Raw genomic sequence first — 23237 nt, forward strand, 5'->3', positions numbered from 1 at the left:
CTTCCCCCCTTCCCCCAAGATCATTCCTACATTCCACTGCAGAAGGTGCTTCACATTAGCTTCCGGATCAGCAAGCAAGGAAAAACTGGGGAGGTTGTAGAAATGAGGAAAACTGATGGCAAAAGGTTTAAGCATTTCTTCTGATATCTTGCTCTTCACAGTAGCTTTGCTGCAGGAAAGTACCCTCCAAATTTTCAGTACTCAAACACTGAAAAACCCTAACCTGCCAAAAAAGTCAATATCCAGGAACAGCTAGTTGGCAAATTATTTCCAGAGCTCAGAGTATTAAACAAGAATTACCAGCTTTTCTATCCTTGGGGAAGGTTGCTCTGTAAATTTAACCTAGAGGCCGAGTTATCCAACCCCTCACAGGTGACTTGTTCTATATTCCCGGAAGTCCTTCACAATACAAAGCACATATGCTAGAGTACGTAAGGCTACTGACAGTAAAAGTGGGAGGAACCTGCAGAACAGGACTATTATGAAAATCTAGAGGAATCAGGACATCCTTATCTTATGACTGAAAACAGTAACAAAAATAAACTAGCTTAAATTTAATTAGCATAAGGTCAAAAACTTCCCACATCAACACATTTCTCCATTAGACCATCCTCTAATCCTAGTCTCGGTAATTACTGCACAAAGCAAGGACAAAATGAATTGAGAATTATTGAACTGTTTTTGCTTATATTTCAAGCACTCACAGGGATTGATTGGTTAAATCCAAAGATGCTAAGAAAGCAATGTTGTGTTTATCAGTATTAAATTCTCCTGCGTGATATTCATCTCCCCATTCAAATGGCCAATGGAGACATGCTGTAATTTAGTGAATAATAAGACTGCTAGGGAAGTTTATTTATTTATTTATTTATTTATTTTATTTTATTTTGTCATAACAGTATATATAAGCATTAACATAAAATAACGATATAATATAGTTATATATTATATAACTATAAGGAGTCGGGCTGTTCTCCAAAGCACCTGAGGGTAGAACAAGAAGCAATGGGTGGAAACTGATCAAAGAAAGAAGCAACTTAGAACTAAGGAGAAATTTCCTAACAGTTAGAACAATTAATAAGTGGAACGACTTGTCTGCAGAAGTTGTGAATGCTCCAACACTGGAAATTTTTAAGAAAATGTTGGATAACCATCTGACTGAGATTGTGTAGGGTTTCCTGCCTGAGCAGGGGGTTGGACTAGAAGGCCTCCAAGGTCCCTTCCAACTCTGTTGTTATATTATATTATATTATATTATATTATATTATATTATATTATATTATATTATATTATATTATATTATATTATATTATATATATAAGCATATATATGAGCATAAGTATGTAATAACTATATTAATTGGATATAATGAAGAACAATAGGACAGGGAATGGTAGGCATGTTTGTGCTCTTATGCGCACCCCTTTAGTTATCAATTAAACCAGGGGTGCTCAATCCCTGGGCCGTGGACCACTACTGGGCCACAAGCCGTTCAGAACCAGAGCGTGGAAGCGGCACGCGAGTGCACGGGCACATTCCCACTTGCGCAAGCAGTGAGTGAGCATGTGCCACTTGCTGGCTGCCCCCCCCCCCCGCTTCCTGTTCTGCAAATCCGGAAAGATTGGGGAACTCTGAATTAAGCAACAGAACAATGCTGAACTCATGTTGTGATAACCTGAAGAACTGCAAGTACGTTGTTAACTACAATATTTGAAAGTAGATGGAAAGAATCTTTAATCTATAAAGCTAACAATTACTATGTTTGTACTACAGATCATCATACAGAAAATCTATGTGGTCTCTAGAAGTTAAAAATTATTTGATGGCACATAATTAATCAATCACTGGCACAAGATGTAGCTAGCCAGACTAAAGCTGGGTGGTTTTTTTTTCCCTGGGAATTGGGGAAAATAGAATAGAATAGAATAGAATAGAATTTTTATTGGCCAAGTGTGATTGGACACACAAGGAATTTGTCTTGGTGCATATGCTCTCAGTGTACATAAAAGAAAAGATACGTTCATCAAGGTACAACATTTACAACACAATTGATGGTCAATATATCAATATAAATCATAAGGATTGCCAGCAACAAGTTATAGTCATACAGTCATAAATGGAAAGAGATTGGTGATGGGAACTATGGGAAGATTAATAGTAGTGCAGATTCAGTAAATAGTTTGACAGTGTTGATGGAATTATTTGTTTAGCAGAGTGATGGCCTTCAGGGAAAAACTGTTCTTGTGTCTAGTTGTTCTGGTGTGCAGTGCTCTATAGCGTTGTTTTGAGGGTAGGAGTTGAAACAGTTTATGTCCAGGATGCGAGGGGTCTGTAAATATTTTCACGGCCCTCTTCTTGATTCATGCAGTATACAGGTCCTCAATGGAAGGCAGGTTGATAGCAATTATTTTTTTTGCAGTTCTAATTATCCTCTGAAGTCTGTGGTTTTCTTGTTGGGTTGCAGAACAGAACCAGACAGTTATAGAGGTGCAAATGACAGACTCAATAATTCCTCTGTAGAACTGAATCAGCAGCTCCTTGGGCAGTTTGAGCTTACTGACTTGGTGCAGAAAGAACATTCTTTGCTGTCCTTTTTTAATGATGTTTTTGATGTTAGCTGTCCATTTTAGATCTTGCGATATGATAGAACCTAGAAATTTGAAGGTTTCTACTGTTGATACTGTGTTGTCTAGTATTGTGAGAGGTAGAAGTATGGAAGGGTTTCTCCTAAAGTCTACCACCATTTCTACAGTTTTGAGTGTGTTCAGTTCCAGATTGTTTTATTTATTTATTTATTTATTTATTTATTTATTTATTTATTTATTTATTTATTATATTTGTATACCACCCATCTCCCGAAGGACTCAGGGCGGTTCACAGCCAATAAAACAACAGAAAACATATAATACATATAAAACAGCAAAAAGAATAGACAATTAAATTCAGTTGATGCCTTAAAAGTTTTAAATACAAATTTAAAATCCATTTAAACCCCTGATTTAAAAACCCCAATTTAAAACTACGTTCAAGCTAGTCCTGCTCTTCGAAACAGCAACGTCTTCAGCTCACGGCGGAAGGACCTGAGATCGGGGAGTTGACGAAGCCCCAGAGGGAGCTCGTTCCAGAGGGTAGGGGCCCCCACAGAGAAGGCCCTCCCCCTGGAGGTCACCAGCCGACATCGTTTAGCTAACGGTATCCGGAGGAGGCCCTCTCTGTGAGAGCGCACTGGTCGGTGAGAGGCTAATGGTGGCAGTAGGCGGTCCCGTAAATATCCCGGCCCTAGGCCATGGAGCGTTTTAAAGGTGATAACAAGTACCTTGAAGTGAACCCGGAAGACCACCGGGAGCCAGTGCAGATTACGCAGGAGGGGTGTTACACGGGAGCCACAAGGTGCTCCCTCTATCACCCGCGCAGCCGCATTCTGGACCAGTTGGAGTCTCCGGGTACCCTTCAAGGGGAGCCCCATGTAGAGAGCATTACAGTAGTCCAGGCGGGATGTAACAAGGGCATGAGCGACCGTGCATAAGGAAGCCCGATCCAGAAAGGGGCGTAACTGGCGTATCAGGCGAACCTGATGAAAAGCTCCCCTGGCGACGGCCATCATATGATCTTCTAAAGACAGCCGTGCATCCAGGAGGACGCCCAGATTACGGGCCCTTTCCGTGGGGACCAATAGTTCGCCCCCAATGGTCAGTGATGGAATTAGCTGACTGTACCAGGCCGCCGGCATCCACAGCCACTCGGTCTTGGTGGGATTGAGTCTGAGTCTGTTCCTCCCCATCCAGACCCGTACGGCCTCCAGGCACTGGGACATCACTTCAACAGCCTCGTTGGGGTGGTTAGGGGTGGAAATATAGAGCATATAGATGACAACTCACCCCAAGACCACGGATGATCTCACCCAGCGGCTTCATATAGATGTTGAACAGAAGAGGCGAGAGAACCGACCCCTGCGGCACCCCACATAAGAGGTGCCTTGGGGTCGATCTCTGTCCCCCCTTCAACACCGTCTGCGACCGGTCGGAGAGGTAGGAGGAGAACCACCGATGAACAGTGCCCCTCACTCCAAGTCCCCCGAGTCGGCGCAGCAGGATACCATGATCGATGGTATCAAAAGCCGCTGAGAGATCTAATAGGACCAGGATAGAGGAACAACCTCTGTCCCGAGCCCTCAAGAGATCATCAACCAGCGTGACCATTGCTGTTTTGGTTGCACTATAAGGCTAGTCGTTCGACCTCTCGTCTATATGAGGATTCGTCATTGTCTCGAATGAGACCAATCACTGTTGTGTCATCTGCGAACTTCAGTAGCTTAACAGATGAATCATTGGAGATGCAGTCATTGGTATACAGAGAGAAGAGAAGTGGGGAGAGCACACAGCCTTGGGGGGCCCCTGTGCTAATTGTACAGGTATTTGATGTGATCTTGCTTAGCTTCACCTGCTGCTTCCTGTTTGTTAGGAAGCTTGTGATCCACTTACAAGTCTGTTCCGGTACCTGTAGCTGGTTTAGCTTAGTTAGAAGAATGTCTGGAATGATGGTATTGAATGCTGAACTAAAGTCTACAAAAAGGACCCTTGCATAGGTCTTTGGAGACTCAAGATGCTGTAGGATGTAGTGCAGAGCCATATTAACAGCATCATCTGTTGATCTATTTGCTCGGTATGCAAATTGCAAGGGGTCTAACAGCGGATTCGTGATGGTTTTCAAGTAGGAAAGCACTAGCCTTTCAAAGGTTTTCATGACTACAGATGTTAGAGCAACTGGTCTGTAGTCATTCAGTTCCTTGATGGTGGGCTTCTTCGGCACTGGGATGATGGTAGAGCGTTTGAAGCAAGAAGGAACATAACACATCTCTAGTGATTTATTGAAAATATGGGTGAAGATGGGGGCCAATTGGTCAGCACAGACTTTTAAGCAAGAAGGAGTTATCTTGTCTGGGCCTGGAGCTTTTCCTGGCTTTTGTCTGTGAAATAGGTCCTGCACTTCTTTTTCTGTGATCACTAGGGGTTGTGAACCCAATGAAATGGGGTCAGTTGTAGGAGGCTTGGCTGTTGTTGGTGTGTCTGAGATGGGGGTTGTGGAGATAGGTGGCTGTAGTTTCATTTCAAACCTGCAGTAAAACTCATTCAGGTCATCTGCCAGTTGTTGATTACCTTCAGCCTGGGAAGGAGGTTTGCCATAGCCAGTGATATTTTTAAGAGTTTTCCACGTTGGCTGGTTCATTTGCTGAAAACTAATTCTTTAGCTTTTCAGAGTAGCTTCTTTTTGCTGCTCTGATCTCCCTTGTTAGTGCATTTCTGGCCTGATTGTACAGCATTTTATCACCTTTTCTGTAGGCCTCCTCTTTGGAATGTCGTAGCTGCTTAAGTTTAGGTGTGAACCAAGGTTTGTTGTTACTGTATATTCGCAAGTTCCTTGTAGGTACACATAGCTCTTCACAGAAGCTGACATATGATGTTACAGTATCTGTGAGTTCATCCAGGATTGTATATGTATGTACCATCCATATATAATCTTATTTTCATTAACCTCTAACTGAAATGTAACTTGTTGTTCAATAGTGAATGTAAGCAACCACATTATTATGGCCTCTGGTCTATAGGTTCTCAAAGGGATCCATGGTACAAAAAAGTTAGAATTCTGTTCTAATGTGTTGTTGCTGGAATGGCATTTTGGAGAGTTCTTTGTTGGCGGTACAAGGAAGACAATCACACACCTAAACCAATGGCAACAGTTTTTCAGAGCTTAAACAGAATTATTTTAAAAAAAACTTGTGACCTTCCAAAATTGCACTTTTTATTGATTCTAGGTAAAATGGCTAACAGCCAGGAATAACAGAAACTGAAATCTAACCATAAAGGGAGGGTCATGGCTTCCCCAGTAACATAACTGTTATCGGCAGTTCTCTCCAATCTAACTGGGGAGTACCAGGGGGGATGGGAGTCTGGAAAAATTATGTGATTAGAAGTTTGAGATGGAAGAACGCCAATGTACTTGCTTTGAATGTTCAATACAGGCAGGATTGCTAAACTGGCAAAGATCTGAATTGTGTGCATTTCTAAGGGGGCTGTTCCCTTTGTAAGAGTTTTAATTGACCCTAGTCCTACAAAAGAGGGACCATCATCTCTACTTCTCAAAAGTATTATTTTTCTTTTATTGCAATGTTATGTTCCAGCAAGGATTACTAATTTATTCTCTGTGGAGCAGTATAGAACTCATTGAGTGCTATGTAACATTATCAGTATGTGAGAGGCTATACATTATATACATTTTCAGCATGCTTTTACTTCAGATTTGTTTCATTTTATAAATGCCAAGAGTAAAAACAGATGTTATGCTATTCAATGTTTGGATATCAAACCCTATCCCAATATAACTTATATGTCCCTCAAGGCATGTGGATAATCTAGTAGGTTTAGGGATGGATGAAGAGGCCAGAAAATGCTTGGCTTCAGGGTTTTCATGCCATTTTTCCTAAATGCTTGACATTAAATATGAATCAAATCTAGACTTCAAAAATATAGCCAAGCTTAGGATTCAACTCTGCACAAAAACCCAAGTCAAGGTTGATCTGAAATATCAGTAACTCTTAGAGCAAGTTTATGTAGGAGCATTTCCACTAAAATCCAAAAAACAAGTTAAGCATGCATAAATACTGCCTAAGCAATTGAGGGTCAATCCCTTTTGATCTATAGACTTGGTAAGAGCAGTAACTGAAATTTCTTCCAAGGCTGAAATTCTGTTATGGGCACATTCCATTTCCCATTGCTCAATTCAACGTAAAATTACAAAATATAGCACAAACAACTACTTGTTAAGGAATTAAGATGCAACCACAAATACATTACAGTAGGATGTTCTCTTTCCAGTCTATACTTCTTGAATAGGAAACATGAATATATGGATGGTTTTAGAATAGAATAAAATAGAATTTTTTATTGGCCAAGTGTGATTGGATATACAAGGAATTTGTCTTGGAGCATACGCTCTCAAAAGAAAAGTTACCTTCATCAAGGTACAACACTTACAACACTTAATGATAGTCATGGAGTACAAATTTAATACTTAATGATACAACACTTAATGATAGTCATAGGCTACAAATAAGCAATCAGGAAAGAATCAATATCAACATCAATATATATTTAAGGATAGAAACATCTAATTTGTGTGTGATGCAGCAGTACTAGAACTAAAGAGATCCAATAGTCCGCGGACTTTACGGGCATTACGGAGACCTGGTTGGGCACAGAGGGGGGTGTACCCCTGGTAGAACTGTGTCCTCCGGGTTTCCGTGCATTCCATCAGCCGAGGGCCCAAGGTAGGGGTGGGGGGGTGGCGGTTGTGATTAAAGAAAGTCTAGAGCCGAGGGAGTCCACTGTGCCTCAGATAGCTGGTTGTGAATCCCTCCTTGTGAAGTGGGGCCATAGGAATCAGATGGGTCTGTTGATCGCGTACCTGGCTCCTTGCTGCGTGACTACAGCCCAACCTGAGCTGCTGGAGGTGCTTGCCGGGGTGGCAGTTGAGATTCCCAGGCTTTTGGTCATGGGGGATTTCAACTTGCCATCGGCCGGCTTGTCATCAACGGTAGCTCAGGAGTTCATGGCTTCCATGACGGCCATGGACCTGATTCAAGTAACTGATGGCCCTACACACACGGGGGGAGGCACCCTAGATTTGATTTTTATCTCTGGACAGTGGATTAATGATCTGGAATTAGGAGATTTAGTGACGGAACCAGTGTCATGGTCGGATTATTTTCTCCTTCACCTGGACTTTCGGACCGCCACTCACCACCGCAGGGAGACGGAGCCAATGCGTTGGTTCCATCCCAGGCACCTGATGAACCCGGAGAGGTTCCTGACGGAGCTTGGGCCGTTTCCTGAGGATCTTACCCACGGTACGACTGAAGAACTGGTTGCGGCCTGGGAACGGGCCGCGGCTGGGGCTTTGGACCGTGTCGTGCCTTTGCGGCCTCTGACCCGGTGCAGATCTCAATTGGCTCCCTGGTTTTCCGAGGAGCTGAGAGAGATGAAACACCGGAGAAGACGCCTAGAGAGTACTTGGTGGTCTAGCCGTTCCGAGGCTGATCGGACACTAGTTTATTTATTTATTTATTTATTTGATTTTTATACCGAAGGACTCAGGGCAGTGTACAGGCAAAAATAAAACAGATAATACAATATACAATTTAAAATTTAAAATGCAGATTAAAAAACTTATTTTAAAATTAGCCTGATAGGTTAAAATATACTAGACTAAAAACCCCATTTAAAATTAATTAATAAAAATTTAAAATTAATAAAATTCAGTTCAAGCCAGCCCCGCGCGAATGAAAAGATGTGTCTTCAGTTCGCGACGGAATGTCCGAAGGTCAGGTATTTGGCGTAAACCCGGGGGAAGCTCGTTCCAGAGTGGGAGCCCCACAGAGAAGGCCCTTCCTGGGGGCCCCAGCCGACATTGTTTGGCGGACGGCACCCTGAGAAGTCCCTCTGTGAGGCGTGCGGTCGGGGGGAGGCATGTGGTAACAGCAGGCGGTCCCGTAAGTACCCAGGCCCTAAGCCATGGAGCGCTTTAAAGGTCATAACCAACACCTTAAAGTGCACTCGAAAGGCCACAGGTAGCCAGTGCAGTCTGCGCAGGAGCAGTGTTACGTGGGAGCTACGCGTAGCTCCCTCTATCACCCGCGCAGCTGCATTCTGGACTAGCTGAAGCCTCCGAGTGCACTTCAAGGGGAGCCCCATGTAGAGAGCATTACAATAGTGAGGACTTTTACTAGGACCTACCTAGTGGCAATGAGGGAGGCGAAGCGTTCCTACGTTTCCACCCTCATTGCATCGGCAGATAACCGCCCGGCCGCCTTGTTTCGGGTGACCCCTCCTTCATCAAGAGGGACGGGATGACCCCTTACAGGGACAAGCTGAGGAGTTTAACGGTTATCTATACGATAAAATTGTTCAACTTCGGGATAGTTTGGACCAAGATTGCGATGATCCAACCGAGATGACAGAGACGCGTCTTGTTGAGATTATTTGAGATGAGTTTGATTCTGTGGCTCTCGAGGACGTGGACAGGTTGCTGGGGAAGTTACATGCAACTACATGTTTACTGGACCCATGTCCTTCCTGGTTAGTGCTGGCTGATCAGGAAGTGCCACGAGGCTGGCTCCAGGGGATTATTTGGTGGAAGGGGTTTTCCCCGCCGCCTTGAAAGAGGCGGTGGTGAGACCTCTCCTCAAGAAGCCGTCCCTGGACCCAGCTATTTTGGGAAATTATCGTCCAGTCTCCAACCTTCGCTTTGTGGCGAAGGTTGTAGAGAGTGTGGTTGCATGGCAGCTCCCCCGGCACCTGGAGGAAGCTGTCTATCTAGACCCGTTCGGCTTCCGACCCGGTTATAGCACGGAGACGGCTTTGGTCGCGTTGGTGGATGACCTCTGGAGGGACAGGGACAGGGACAGGGGTTGCTCCTCTGCCTTGGTCCTATTAGATCTCTCAGCGGCTTTTGATACCATCGACCATGGTATCCTGCTGCGCCGGTTGGAGGGATTGGGAGTGGGGGGCACCGTTTATCGGTGGTTCTCCTCCTATCTCTCTGACCGGTCGCAGACGGTGTTGGCAGGAGGACAGAGGTCGTCCTCGAGGCGCCTCACTTGTGGGGTGCCTCAGGGGTCGATTCTCTCGCCTACCCTGTTCAACATCTATATGAAGCCGCTGAGTGAGGTCATCAGTGGTTTCGGGGTGAGTTATCATCTGTACGCTGATGATACTCAGCTGTACTTTTCCACCCCGGACCACCCCAACAAAGCGGTCGAAGTGCTGTCCCGGTGCCTGGAAGCTGTACGGGTCTGGATGGGGAGAAACAGACTTAAGCTCAATCCCTCCAAGACGGATTGGCTGTGGATGCCGGCATCCCGATACAGTCAGCTGCATCTGCAGCTGACTGTTGGGGGCGAGTTAGTGGCCCCAAAGGAGGTGGTTCGCAACTTCGCCCTCCTGATGGACGGTTGTCCTTTGATGAACATCTGGCGGCGCCGCCAGGAGGGCCTTTACCAAGTTCGCTTGGTCCGCCAGTTGCGCCCCTTCCTTGACCGGGATGCCTTATGCACGGTCACCACGCCTGGTTACGCCTAGGCTGGATTATTGCAATGTTTCTACATGGGCTGCCTTGAGGTGCACCCGAGGCTGCAGTTAGTCCAGAATGCGGCTGCGCTGAGTAGTAACGGAGAGCCGTGGCTCCCACGTGACATCACTGCTCCGTAGTCTGCACTGGCTTCCTGTGGTTTTTCGGTGCGCTCAAGATTTTGGTTACCATCTTTAAAGCGCCCATGGCTTAGGACCCGGTACTTACGAGACCGCCTGCTGTTACCCTTTGCCTCCCACCGACCCGTACGCTCGCACAGAGAGGGTCTCCTCAGGGTGCCGTCCGCCAAACAGTGTCGGCTGGCGGCCCCCAGGAGTAGGGCCTTCTCTGTGGGGGCTGTGACGCTCTGGAACGAACTTCCCCCTGGCCTACGTCAAGTGCCTGATCTTCGGACCTTCCGTCGTGAGTTCAAAACGTATTTATTCATTCAAGTGGGACTGGCATAATATTGTTGAATTTTAATTGGGTTTTTTAATATTTTAAAATTGTAAAACTAAATTTTTAATTATCAGCCTTTCTAATTTTCTATGTTTTAAATGTTGTCTTAATTGTATATACTCTGTTTTTATTTTGGCTGTACACCGCCCTGAGTCCTTCGGGAGAAGGGCGGTATAAAAATTTAATAAATAAATAAATTAATTAATTAATAAATAAATACATATTCAAGGGGGGGGTGACCTATTTCCTCTTGCTCACATTTGGTATTTCAGATTAAACACAATAAAGTTACAAATGTAAGAGACTTATATAAGAGAAAAACAATCAAAGTTCAAAAACAATACCAACAACCAAGGGAGAAACCATTGAACACCAAAGAACATTAAGTTCATTTATGATGACAAGTTCTAAATTTGAAGGTACCTTAGATCTTTTTTAAAAAACTGAGGGACATAATAGAGGTGCATAAAGTATGTAAGTTGTGGAGAAAGATAACAGGGGAAAAGCTCATTTTCTTCACAAAGTGCATAGTTAAGTATTGGCTTTTTCCATAGGTGATCCAGGCCAGTTTTATCTTCCTAAAGTGGCCAATAAAATGTTCCTGGAAAGTCCACAAGCAGGTTAGGAATGTAATCTCCTGGCATTCTCTTCTTTAGTGATTAGTATAAAGTAGAATGTTCTCACAATACTAGAGATAATGTGCTGACGCAGAACTGTGAGCCATTCCAGGAGCCATTGTCATGAACATGTTTAACACACACACCCCTTTAAAGGTTCCAGTGAGTCCGTCCTTCTCATTAGGCGGCTAAAGTATTTGAGTTTCATCTTCAGGATCTGGCCTTCTAAAAAGCAGTCAGGGTTGATCTCCTCTAGGACTGACTGGTTTGATCGCCTTGCAATCCAAGGGACTCGCAGGAATCTTCTCCAGCACCATAGTTCATTAATACCATACTGTAATTGCTTGTAGCTATTTCATAATTTCTTGTTCAACTTTTTTTTTCTACACTACAAAGCCTTAAAAGTTGTAGATATACTATATTGCTCTTTTCCAGGGTTTTTCAACCTTGGCCACTTTAAGATGGGTGGACTCTTAACTCCCAGAATTCCCCAGCTACAAGGAGAGCCAGTTTGATTTGATGTTTGTGAGTTCTAGTTCTAGTCCCACCTTAGTCATGAGAGCCAGCTGGGTGAGCCTAGGTTAAGTCACTCTCTCTCAGCCCAACTCATTTCACAGGGTTGTTGCTGTGGGGAAAATAGGAGGAGGAAGGTATGCTGGATATGTTTGCTGCCTTGAGTTATTTGTAAAACTAATAAAGATGGGATATAAATAAGTATATAAAATAAAAAATAAAAAAAATTCTGCTGGAGCCCTAAAAGGGAATTCTGGGAGTTGAAGGCCACCTATCTTAAAGTGGCCAAGGTTATCATGTATGTATCCTAATATCCAAGCGAAATGTTGGAGGTGTGATTGTGATGACGCTACATATTTTCATATTTGGTGGACTTGCAAGAAAATTAAGGTCTTTTGGATAAGAATTTGGTGGATTATTCAAAATGTACTGAAAAAGAAGATAAAGTTCCTGCCACAATTTTTCCTTTTGGGAATTATAACGGATTGTACAGGGATTGAGGCTAAATTGATTCTGAATTTAATAACAGCAGCAAGACTGTTGATTGGACAATACTGGAAGAAAGAAGAGATACCTACAATAGAAGAATGGATACTGAAAGTTATTAATTTGGCTGAGATGGCTAAAATCTCAGCGTTTTTAAAAGACAATACGCAGGAAAGATATTTAATTGAATGGAAAAAATGGATTGATTATCTACAAAACAGATATCAGATTAAGAAATATCAGATTGCCTTTGAATAATTAGAAAGTTATTTTATGTAATGGGAGGGGTTGGGAGATGAAAAGCTTTGGATGTGGTTATTTGGATTGAAGGGAAAATTTTATTCTATGTTTGGTTTATGTATAATAATACCTTGTGATTGACCCGGGAAGCCGGGGGGTGGGGGAGGGAGGGGAAAAAGGGGAAAATGTTTTGTTTTTTTTTTTGGGAGGGAGGGGGGAAAAAGGGGGGAAAATGTTTTTGTTTTTTAAAACTCTTTCAATAAAGTGGCCAAGGTTGAGAAATACTGCTCTATTTCTTTGAATATATTCACTCTCTTGCACTTATTGGTCCTCTTGCCATCAATAGTCTCCAAAGCCAAGTGCTCAGTAATGTACAAGCGTTCACTGATCTCCAGGGTCTCCAGAAAATTGGTTGGCTGATTGAAAGTAACTTAAAACCTCCAGCTTTGAAGGTTTTAATTTACTCTGTATCTGTAGGGGGGGTTGCTTTTGTTTTTGGGATCCTTAGATCAGGGATAGGCAATCTAGTGCCTTTCGGATATTCTGGACTTCAGTTCTCAGGCTTCCCAGCACAACTAACCACTAGAGATTAAGAGAGATGTAGCCAAACATCTGGAGAGCACTACTTAAATCTACTTAATTCCATATTTTAAAATTTGGAACTGTCTCCTTTTCTAGGGAAAAATTCCCAAATTAAAACTGAAATTAAAAACCCACACTACCTCTTAATAGGAGCAAAGGGTTCATTTTATGAGTTTTTATGCTGATGTTTATGCTTTTATTTTTCTTCATAAAATTATGCTCAAGATTATGCTAAATAAGATGGGAAGCTATATAAATGTTTTAAATACATTTTTTTTCTGTACTGCTTTGCTGCCATCCACTGGCCATCCATATTCTTACACCCCCAATCTGGTAGTGAACCCAGAAATGCAGCTTAGGGCTACAAATTCAAATTGTATGGCTTTTCGTCATTTAACCAGGTTTGGTCAGGGTCACTCACACCTTGGTCACTTCCCATTTGGATTACTGTAATGCACTCTATAAGGGGCTATCCTTGATAACTACCAACTACAATTGGTCCATTCTCCCTCAACATTTTATAATTACCAAGTTATTAGAAAAATATGAAGCTTCTCCATTCAGGATTGGTTCTTTTTCGGTTGGTTTATTTTATTATACAACAGGTGGATCCAATATACAGTATAACACTATCCAAAATTTATCTTGCGTAACAGGGCCAACACCGTTTGAAATATATTAGAAGCCATGATTCAGACATTCCCAAACACAAGACCTCTCTTACACCATCAAAGCAGCCTGATATTTTAAAGCAGGGGTGTCCAACTTTGGCAATTTTTAAGACTTGTGGACTTTAACTCCCAGATTCCCTCAGCCAGCCATGCTTTAACTTTAAGCCCACAAGTTTTATGAGCACGAGTGACCAAAGTTGGACACCCGTTTTAAAGGTTGGAGCCTTAAAAAGTTGCTGCTACTTCATTAAGACAAGCTTTAAAAGCACCAGGTCTATTTTTTCGGGCTTGCACAGAAGCTTGAAAAAGAATGGGCTCCTTTAATAAACAGCAGGGAGGTGCTTGTGCATGGCATGCTTCTAAATCATTTTCCAAGTATTCCACAGAGCAAAACCACAAAGTGAAAGTCGTGTTGCATAATATTAATGTGCTGATGATGGCATGAGAGATCTTAGTTTTGTTAATAGTTTACTGAAGGCATCTCCAGCTGAAAGAAGTATGCTAGCAGGTGAAAGGAAAGACTTTTGCTTAAGACCCAGAATAAACACAGTCCCCTTTGGAACAGAATGACTTCTAATGTAAGGGGAAAATGTGTGCTTGTATGCAATGTGCCTGTGTAACAAATGAATCCTAGAGCTGTTTTTAAGGACTCATAATTTCAGATGGTGTATTCATTCCATCTTATATATCATGTTGTTGTTAGTTGTGAAGTCACGTCCGACCCATGGACAACATTCCTGCAGGCCTTCCTGTCCTCTACCATCCTCTGGAGTCCATTTAAGCTCACGCCGACTGTTTCAGTGACTCCATCCAGCCACTACATTCTCTGTCATCCCCTTCTTCTTTTGCCCTCAATCTAGGGGTGAAATTCAAAATTTTTCCCTACCAGTTCTGTGGGCGTCACTTGGTGGGTGTGGCAGGGGAAGGATATTGCAAAATTTCCATTCCCACCCTACTCTGGGGCCAGCCAGAGGTGGCATTTTCCAGTTCTCTGAACTACTCAAAATTTCCGCTACCGGTTCTCCAGAACCTGTCAGAACCTGCTGGATTTCACCCCTGCCTCAATCTTTCCCAGCATTAGGCTCTTCTCCAGTGAGAATACCATCCTGAACTTTTATACTCTTGGGGATGTAATTAGTGAACAGCTTTGGTTTCTTGTGCTGCTAAACTCCAAATATTCTCAAGTCGTCGGTTAAAAACGGAGTTTAGACACGCGGAGGGCTTCGCTCTACCGATTTCACCCTTCGGCCAACAGCTACCCCTAGTGGCTGCTGCGGGTAACAAAACTTATCTTGCGCATTTAAACTTCGCCGTCGATTTCGCCGCGGTCAACAGGTTTAACCAGCGCGGTAACTCTGAGACGAGGTCATCAACCAAGCATTAACTCCTGTGTTTCCGGATAACGACGGCTCTCCTTCCGTGACCACCTGGATGACGTCCCAGAACCCGAAGGCCAAAAAGGAAAGGCGCCCGTTTCCCAAGCAGGAGAAAGACCCAGCCAGGTACTTTTTTTTTTTTTTTTTACCGACCAGCCGTCGCTTCTCGCGCCTCACAGGCTGGCAAAAACGGGACGAGCGGGCGGAGGCAAAAACCCTCGAGGGGGAAGGTGGGGCTCGAGTCGGCTCTTCCGAGACTTAGGCAAAGTTTGGCGACGCTGCTTTCTGCGAGAGGTTTGCTTTCCGAGGCGTTTGCGTGCACGGAGGTTGGAGGGGGGAGAGAGAGACTCGGAAGAATTTCACTTCGGCTTCGCTTTTCATCCACGTTTGGTGGGCTGGGGTGGGGATGGCGAGCGCGGGAAAAGAGAAGAGGCAAGAAAGGGGTGACTACTTGCCCCAAGGTGCTTGGGAATGGGGGGGGGGAATCCGCGTATTGGTCGGCGCGGGAGCCACTCCTCGTCCCGAGCGTTTCATTGATTACCTTCGCTTCGCTCCCCACGTTTATACCCAAGTGAACAATGTTGGAGGAGGAGGCGGCGGCGGCCAAGGGCGCCTGTTGCGTCGATTATTCCCGGCAGCCCGACCTGCCCGGGAAAAGACCCGGACGTGCCCTAAAGCTGCCTGGCTTGAGAGCGGCCGTTCCCTGCGCCGTAGCACGTCCCCCGTCCTTCCAAAGCCGGGTTGGGGCTGGCTCGCTTGCGCGTTCCCTCGGTCCGTTCCCCCCACCCCACCCCCGGTGCCTCTCCTTCCCCTTCTCTTGGCCAGTATATTTTTAGGTCATTCGAGTGGAGGGGTAGGTAATCCCCGGGCTCAGGTTCCAAAGGAGGCGGGTTCCGGCCGGAGGTGGAGTCACTTTTTCATTTAAATCCCCGACTATAAAATGGGTTTAAGGAGAAGCGGGATCTCATCAGCTGAGGCGCCCAGAGGAGCGGTGGGAGTGAGCGGCGGCGGGGGAGGCTCGGGACCACAGCGTGGGTGCCCAGCGGAGCTGCCACTCCTGCCGCGGCGATGCTACACTCCGTGGGCGCCCAAACCTTGCAAGCGCTCAGCCAGGTGGCCGCCGCCGTGCTCCTCCTGCCCCGCTTTCTCCTGACCGCTGTGATGCTCTGGCTCCTGGATTTTCTCTGCATCCGAAAGAAACTCTTGCTGACCGCCGCGGCGGCGACACCTAGTGAGGAGCAAGAGTTGGCGGCAGAGGACGGCGACTCGAGCGACAGGACCTGCCCGCCGGACGACCCTCCGCTCTGCGTCTCCGACTCGAACCGCATGTTCACCTTGGAGTCGCTGAAAGCCGTGTGGCACGGGCAGAAACTGGACTTTTTCAAGGCGGCGCACGTCGGCGCGACGGCGCCTAACCCGGAGGTCGTCCAGCTGGACGGGCGCACGCGGCTGCGCATCCTGGACTACGCCCGGGGCAAGAGGCCGCTGATCCTCAACTTCGGCAGCTGCACCTGACCGCCCTTCATGGCGCGCCTGCGCGCCTTCGAGCGCCTGGCCACGCGCTTCGTGGACATCGCCGACTTCTTGCTGGTCTACATCGAGGAGGCTCACCCTTCCGACGGCTGGGTCAGCTCGGACGCCGCCTACGACATCCCCAAGCACCAGTGCTTGCAGGACCGGCTGCGAGCCGCTCAGCTGATGAAGGAAGGCGCGCCTGGCTGCCCGCTGGCCGTGGACACCATGGACAACGCCTCGAGCGCCGCCTACGGGGCGTACTTCGAGCGCATCTACATTATCCAGGAGCGGAAGGTCATGTACCAGGGCGGCCGGGGCCCCGAAGGCTACAAGATCTCCGAACTCAGGCGCTGGCTCGACCAGTACAAGAGCAGCCTCCGGGCCGGGCCCAGCACCGTCGTCGTCCAGGTGTAAGAAAGACTCCCCGGCGGAGGGAAAAGTGAACGGGAAGGAAAGCGGCAGCTCGAACTGCTTCGCTCTCCTTTCCCGCCCCTTTCCGTAACTCCCGAGAGGCTCTGTGTGAGTTTTCAGGCGAGACGTTATTCAAATCATGTTGATTTGCCCAGCATTTGTTATTGACATCCATTTCCACGTGCAGTTTTGTTTCCCTTTATTTCCTGATTGCGTGCGTCAACGAACAGATCTCTCTCCCTTTCTCTCCCTCTCTCTCTCTTGCGTGGGGGGGGGAGGGGGAAATGGGGGGGGGAACGCGCTTCCTGGTTTTTATGGAGGGCCTGTTGCTGAGCGTGTGCGTGCACGTGCGGGCTTCGGGTGTACGTGTGCGCGGGTGTTTCCGATGGGAACGGTCTTCTGCCGTGCACGTGTGTCTGTTGGAGAGAAGTTTCGCTTGCCCAAGCGGTGTGTGTTCTCTCTTTATTTTATTTAGCTCTCTCCGCTGTCCTAGCAAAAACCTTGGCTGGGAGTTCTAGCGTTTCTTTATGATGACCGGTTTCGAAATGGTTTTGGAGCACCAGGAAACCGAGTCTGAAATTGGAAGATGCTAGAATTGCCTGTTTGGGTTTTTGAGGAAAGCAAACAAAAAAGAAAAGAAACAAAAAACACCCCACAAGTCTATTTATGTGATTTCTGAGCTGGTGGTATATTGAGCTTCTTTCTTCTTTTTTTGTAAAAATACCTGTTTTTTATGAGCTTTTTATAACATTATTAATAAAGATGATTGAATAAAGTATGCCTCATTTGGATCTTTCTAACCAAAAAGGGAAAGAGATTAAGGCTCCAGAGGTGTGACAACTTTCTCAACTTGGTTTAATGAGGGTCCTAACAGGTGGGGAGAAATAGCCGGGGAGGGACCCACCTTGAGAAAACATGGTTTACACTACTGCACATCTATTTCATGTGGACTAGCGGCCACTTATAAGAGCTTTAAGGAACATTTCCAGGGTGGCTCAGACCTTTGATTTGAGGAAGTTGCTCCCAAATGGGTGTGATCAGAAGCCACTTGTAAGCAAAGGAGAAGATGTCTTGATGGATGTGAAGGAGTCAGTATTCTACGACTTTGGGGGGGGATGGACACAACTGGGGGATCTGGCAATCTAAGCAGCCTCCTCCAGTTTGCCTTCTGATAAGGCAGAGGGTTTTGTCTTATCAGCTCTACGGAAGTTTCAACTGCCTGCCCCCAATTAGGAAATATGCAGGTTTATCCACCTTGGAAGACAGAATACCTGATAACACCTCTGGATATGGTGGGAGAGACAAGTTTATTTTGTGACATGAGCTTTTAAGGGTTTGCCCGTTGTGCTAAGCCATTGTTTGTTAAACCAAAGAATGATTTATTTTCTGAGACTCTAACCACTGTTTTATGAACTCTGCGGGGGCTTAAAAAATGAAATAGAGTCCCAAAAACTTTCTCCCTCCCCATTCAAGGAAAGTTTATGCAACTAGAATTCTGGAATTGCTATGCATTTGAAGCCTACTTATTCAACCCAGAAGTTGGGGTTGCAAGTCTAGAAATTAAGTTGTTTATTCTTAAGGCTTTTTTGGGGGGGGGGATAGACTTCCAGGATTTGCTACTATCATCCTATACTGAATATGTAGATGTGAAAAGAAAGCCAAAAATATCCTCATATACATCAGTGTTGGATAGATTTGTTAAGGGAAAAGATTGTGATTTGTAAATTATTTGAACTTGCTGGGTGGGCTGAGCAAGAGGAATAGTTGGATTCCCAGACAATGCCTCTAAATATCTGTGGGCTATTTTCATCCCCTCCCCTTTTCTCCCAGAAAAGAACTACACACATCGAGTAATCTTTGAGGCTTTGGTTACATCACATCTTATCAGCATATTGTCCTTTGTGGTTACTGATGAACGGTTACCTGCTCCACAGATTTCTGGTACTAACATGAGTAATCTTTGGGGGGAGGTGAGTAAAAGTGTTGTGAAAAGGCAGTTAGCTTAACTGTCTTACAGAAGAGAACTGATGCCAAGTGATACGAAAGGATGTTTCCAATCTCATTTAGGAGCAGTTGCGCTGCTTGTAAAATTTCTCTGTTACAACCCTTTGCCTGCACAGCTATGGTTTGGATAGGTCTCTTAATCTTACGCCACACAACTTCAAATGTTGGCATACAGTTTAAAGTAACAATAATATGTTGCATTGTAGCAGGGAATTGTTTCTTAGCTCACATTGCACATACAGGTCAGCAGATACTAAAGTTTTAGAAAGAGGGAAAGAATAAAAAAATCTGATATTCTTACCTGTTCTCCCTACAAAGGATTGCTATGATATACACAAAACTTTTAAAAATGCCTAGCAGTTTTCCATTTTTCTAGGTTCCTTATGTTGATTCTGATCATTATTAGTTTTATTAATGTGGGAAATATGCTTGCTTTACCATAGTTCTCCCATGTTAAAAAAAACTGCTTTACTCCAAGCAACGTGACCTTAATAAATCTGGGCAGCCAACTGCTTACAGCTGGGCTAAGAGCTATTATCAGTACTTGTTTCACTATTATCTTCAGAGCACTTTGTTTACTTGAATTGAGCAAAGAGGTATTACTCAAACCCAAGTGCTAATTTATGTATTATTTATAATTATTGTATAGTTAGACCTTATATAATAAAGAATACCAGTCAAATACAACCAGACCACCAACAGAACTGCAGTGTTTGAACATGTAAGCTATAATCCAAAACTCACATTTCTAAACATAGTGGTAGGTTATGTGGGTTTTGAGTCACCCTGAATTCTCATACGGCTGCTGGCTAACCATTTCAGAAATCGGGTTGTAGCCAGAAAAGATTGAGGTAGGATCTTCCTGGAATCAAGCTCAGCTCCTGGGAATTACATGAGCACTTCCCTTTCATTTTCTTGGCAACAATAAGGAAGTGGTTTTACTCAGCAGTGTCCATGGGAGCCAGGGATCAAAAAGGGACAAATGTAGCATTGCATGTACAAAAGGTTTGGGGCTGGGACTGGGAAGCCACTTCCAACATTTTGGCTCTTCGTAACATGCTGGTCACCTGTAGAAACTGCTTTCCTGGGGGATTGTTCACTTAGTGTAGCTCACGCTTTAAGTGCATTACTCAAAATTAGATAAGATGGGGTTTTCTTGGGATAATAAGACATGAATTCATTATCCAATCAAAACAGCAAAATTTAAATAAAAGACTTTCTGGCAAGCGGCTTTGGGGTAATAAAGAAGAAAAGAAGCACTGGGCTAGCCTTAGATTTTGTACAGGTAGTTATCGACTTATGACCATAATGGAGCCTGCCCATCACCATCATAGTTGTGATGATCATAAAACAGGTCACCCACATGACCAGCCCACTTTTACAACCCTTTATTGCAGCAGTCATTAAGCAAATCAACGATTGGCTATGGGCTGGTTTTGTAAATGTCAGTTTTCAGCAAAAGCATTGTGAGATGTGGTCACACAACTGTAGGACACCGCAAACAGATGTAAATGAGGGCCAGTTGCCAAACACCTGATGTGGTCACGTGACTGTGGGTGGAGGGCTGGCCTTCAGAACTGGATCATAAATACCTCCATGGAAGTCTATTATAACTTTGGACAGTTGCTAAGCCACCAGTCATAAGTCAAGGACTACCTGTACTAATTTCTGTTGGTCTCCCATGCAGTGAGAAACCAGATCTGACCCTGCTTATTGTTTTAAAGATTTTAAAGTTGGTGAGGTAATGCCACATGATGTCAAGCTCCTGTACCAGGATTTGGCAGTGAATCACAGATCTCGTGACTTCATAGGGCTTGACATGACTCCTAGGTAAGGACTTGGCACAAATCTCATAAGCATGGCTCAGCTACAAAAGGCTGTTTACTGAAGATGTGAATGAAGCCAAAATGAAACCATTGCTTGTGCTTTCCCTGAATAGCAATGGGTAGTCATCTTCTTGCACTTTACAATGCTTTTAAACCAATCATTTTTTTCCCCGTCCTTTCCATAAATTAATAGATTCTGCTTAGCTCTTGATAGGGATTGTGAATATCTGCACAGTATTTGGCCTGAGAAATGCTAACTTGCCTAACTCACATATAGTGGCTACATGGACACATCCATCTTGTTTGCTTTGCAACAGTTTGGAAGCAGTTAACCATTATCTTCTTCTGAACACATTTTTTTTAAAAAAAAAAAAGCTTTCCAGTTCAACTGAAAAAGGGTAGTATCACTTTAAAATACCACTCTTGTAAATCCCATAGCTATGCTTGTTCTGCCCCTTCCCATGCCACCAGAAAACTGCACAGACTGGTTTGTGTTCTTCCAGCCTCATGTTCTGGCTCATAAACCCTACATGGTGGCCACCAAGTGTGACAACCCAGTGCAATTTTTCTTAACCATTGTATTATCAAGAAGCACAACTTTTATAAAAAATAAAAAAGTACATTTAAAAAGTAACCCTAGGCAATTTCCCCATAAAATTAAAACAGGCATATAGAGGTAAAATGTTTAATTTGTCATTTAGAATTTAATCAGAAAGCCAGTGGTAGTTACAAAATAACTTAATTATTAAATATATACATAGTTTTAACTTCAGTCCTTGAATCACAGTAGGCCAAAATCATGATTTTGTCTTTCCCTGATACAGTTCTACAGAGGAATTATTGAGTCTGTCATCTGCACCTCTAGAACTGTCTGGTTTAGTTCTGCAACCCAACAAGACAGACACAGACTTCAAAGGATAATTAGAACTGCAGAAAAAACAATTTATTTATTATTTTATTTATTTATTTATCAAATTTATATACCGCCCTATCTCCCGAAGGACTCAGGGCGGTGTACAGGCATTTAAAACACATAAATACAATGTAAGAAATATAAAAACAGTTAAAAAACTTATTCTAAACGCCTATTAATTTAAAATTAAAAATATAAAATAAAAGCCAATTTAAAAACCAGTAATTTAAAATTTAAAATTTAGCTCAGCCCTGCACAGTTAAATAAATGTGTTTTAAGCCCGCGGAAGGTCCGGAGGTCCGAAGCTGACGAAGACCGGGGTAGTTCATTCCAGAGGGTGGGGCCCCACAGAGAAGGCCCTTCCTGGGCGCCGCCAGACGACATTGCCGCGCTGACGGCACCCTGAGGAGACCCTCTGTGAGAGCGCACGGTCGGTGAGAGATATTCGTAGCAGTAGGCGGTCCCGTAGTAACCCGCCCAATGCCATGGAGCGCTTTAAAGGTGGTCACCAGCACCTTGAAGCGCACCCGAAAGCCACAGGTAGCCAGTGCAGCCTGCGCAGGATGGTGTTATACGGGAGCCACGGGGCTCCATCTATCACCCGCAGCCGCATTCTGACTAACTGCAGCCTCCGGATGCCCTTCAAGGGGAGCCCCATGTAGAGAGCATTGCAGTAATCCAGGCGAGACGTCACGAGTGCGTGAGTGACCGTGCATAGGGCATCCCGGTCCAGAAAGGCGCAACTGGCGCACCAGGCGAACCTGGTAGAACGCCTCCTGGAGACGGCCGTCAAATGATCTTCTAGAGACAGCCGCTCATCCAGGAGGACGCCTAAGTTGCGGACCCTTTCCATCGGGGCCAATGACTCGCCACCGATGGTCAGCCGCGGATTTAGCTGACTGTACCGGGATGCCGCATCCACAGCCACTCTGTCTTGGAGGGATTGAGCTTGAGCCTATTTCTCCCATCCAGACCCGCACGGCCTCCAGGCACCGGGACAGCACTGAAAGCTTCGTTGGGGTGGTCCGTGTAGAAAAGTACAGCTGGGTGTCATCCGCATACAGCTGGTACTTCACACCGAAACCACTGATGATCTCACCCAGCGGCTTCATGTAGATGTTGAACAGGAGGCGAGAGGATCGACCCCGCGGCACCCCACAAGTGAGGCGCCCGGGCCGACCTCTGCCCCCGTCAACACCGACTGCGACCGGTCGGAGAGATAGGAGGAGAACCACCGATAAACGGTGCCTCCCACTCCCAATCCCTCCAACCGCGCAGCAGGATACCATGGTCGATGGTATCGAAAGCCGCTGAGAGGTCTAATAGGACCAGGGCAGAGGAGCAACCCTATCCCTGGCCCTCCAGAGATCATCCACCAACGCGACCAAAGCCGCTCCGTGCTGTAGCCGGGCCGAAACCGGACTGGAACGGGTCTAGATAGACAGTTTCATCCAGGTGCAAGGGAAATTGATATGCCACCATATTTCTACAACCTTCGCCGC

General features: G+C 45.0%; 1 protein-coding gene across 15 annotated transcripts in view; it reads left to right on the plus strand.

Moving 5' to 3' along the window:
* Positions 1-23237, plus strand: part of DIO3 (iodothyronine deiodinase 3) — a 161171-nt gene that overhangs the window by 114870 nt on the left and 23064 nt on the right. For 3 of the 15 annotated variants that reach the window (XR_009152678.1, XR_009152676.1, XR_009152679.1), the window contains one exon: positions 20721-20826. The exons of 9 other annotated variants lie outside the window; for them this stretch is intronic. Coding sequence is in view for 1 of the 6 variants with exons in the window: in XM_058162714.1 (XP_058018697.1) it covers positions 16135-16995 (861 nt within the window). In the remaining 5 variants the exon portion in view is untranslated. 3 more of the 15 variants (XR_009152677.1, XR_009152682.1, XM_058162714.1) reach the window with 3 other exon arrangements.

Source organism: Ahaetulla prasina, chromosome 1 (assembly GCF_028640845.1).
Source record: "Ahaetulla prasina isolate Xishuangbanna chromosome 1, ASM2864084v1, whole genome shotgun sequence".
Taxonomy (NCBI): domain Eukaryota; kingdom Metazoa; phylum Chordata; class Lepidosauria; order Squamata; family Colubridae; genus Ahaetulla; species Ahaetulla prasina.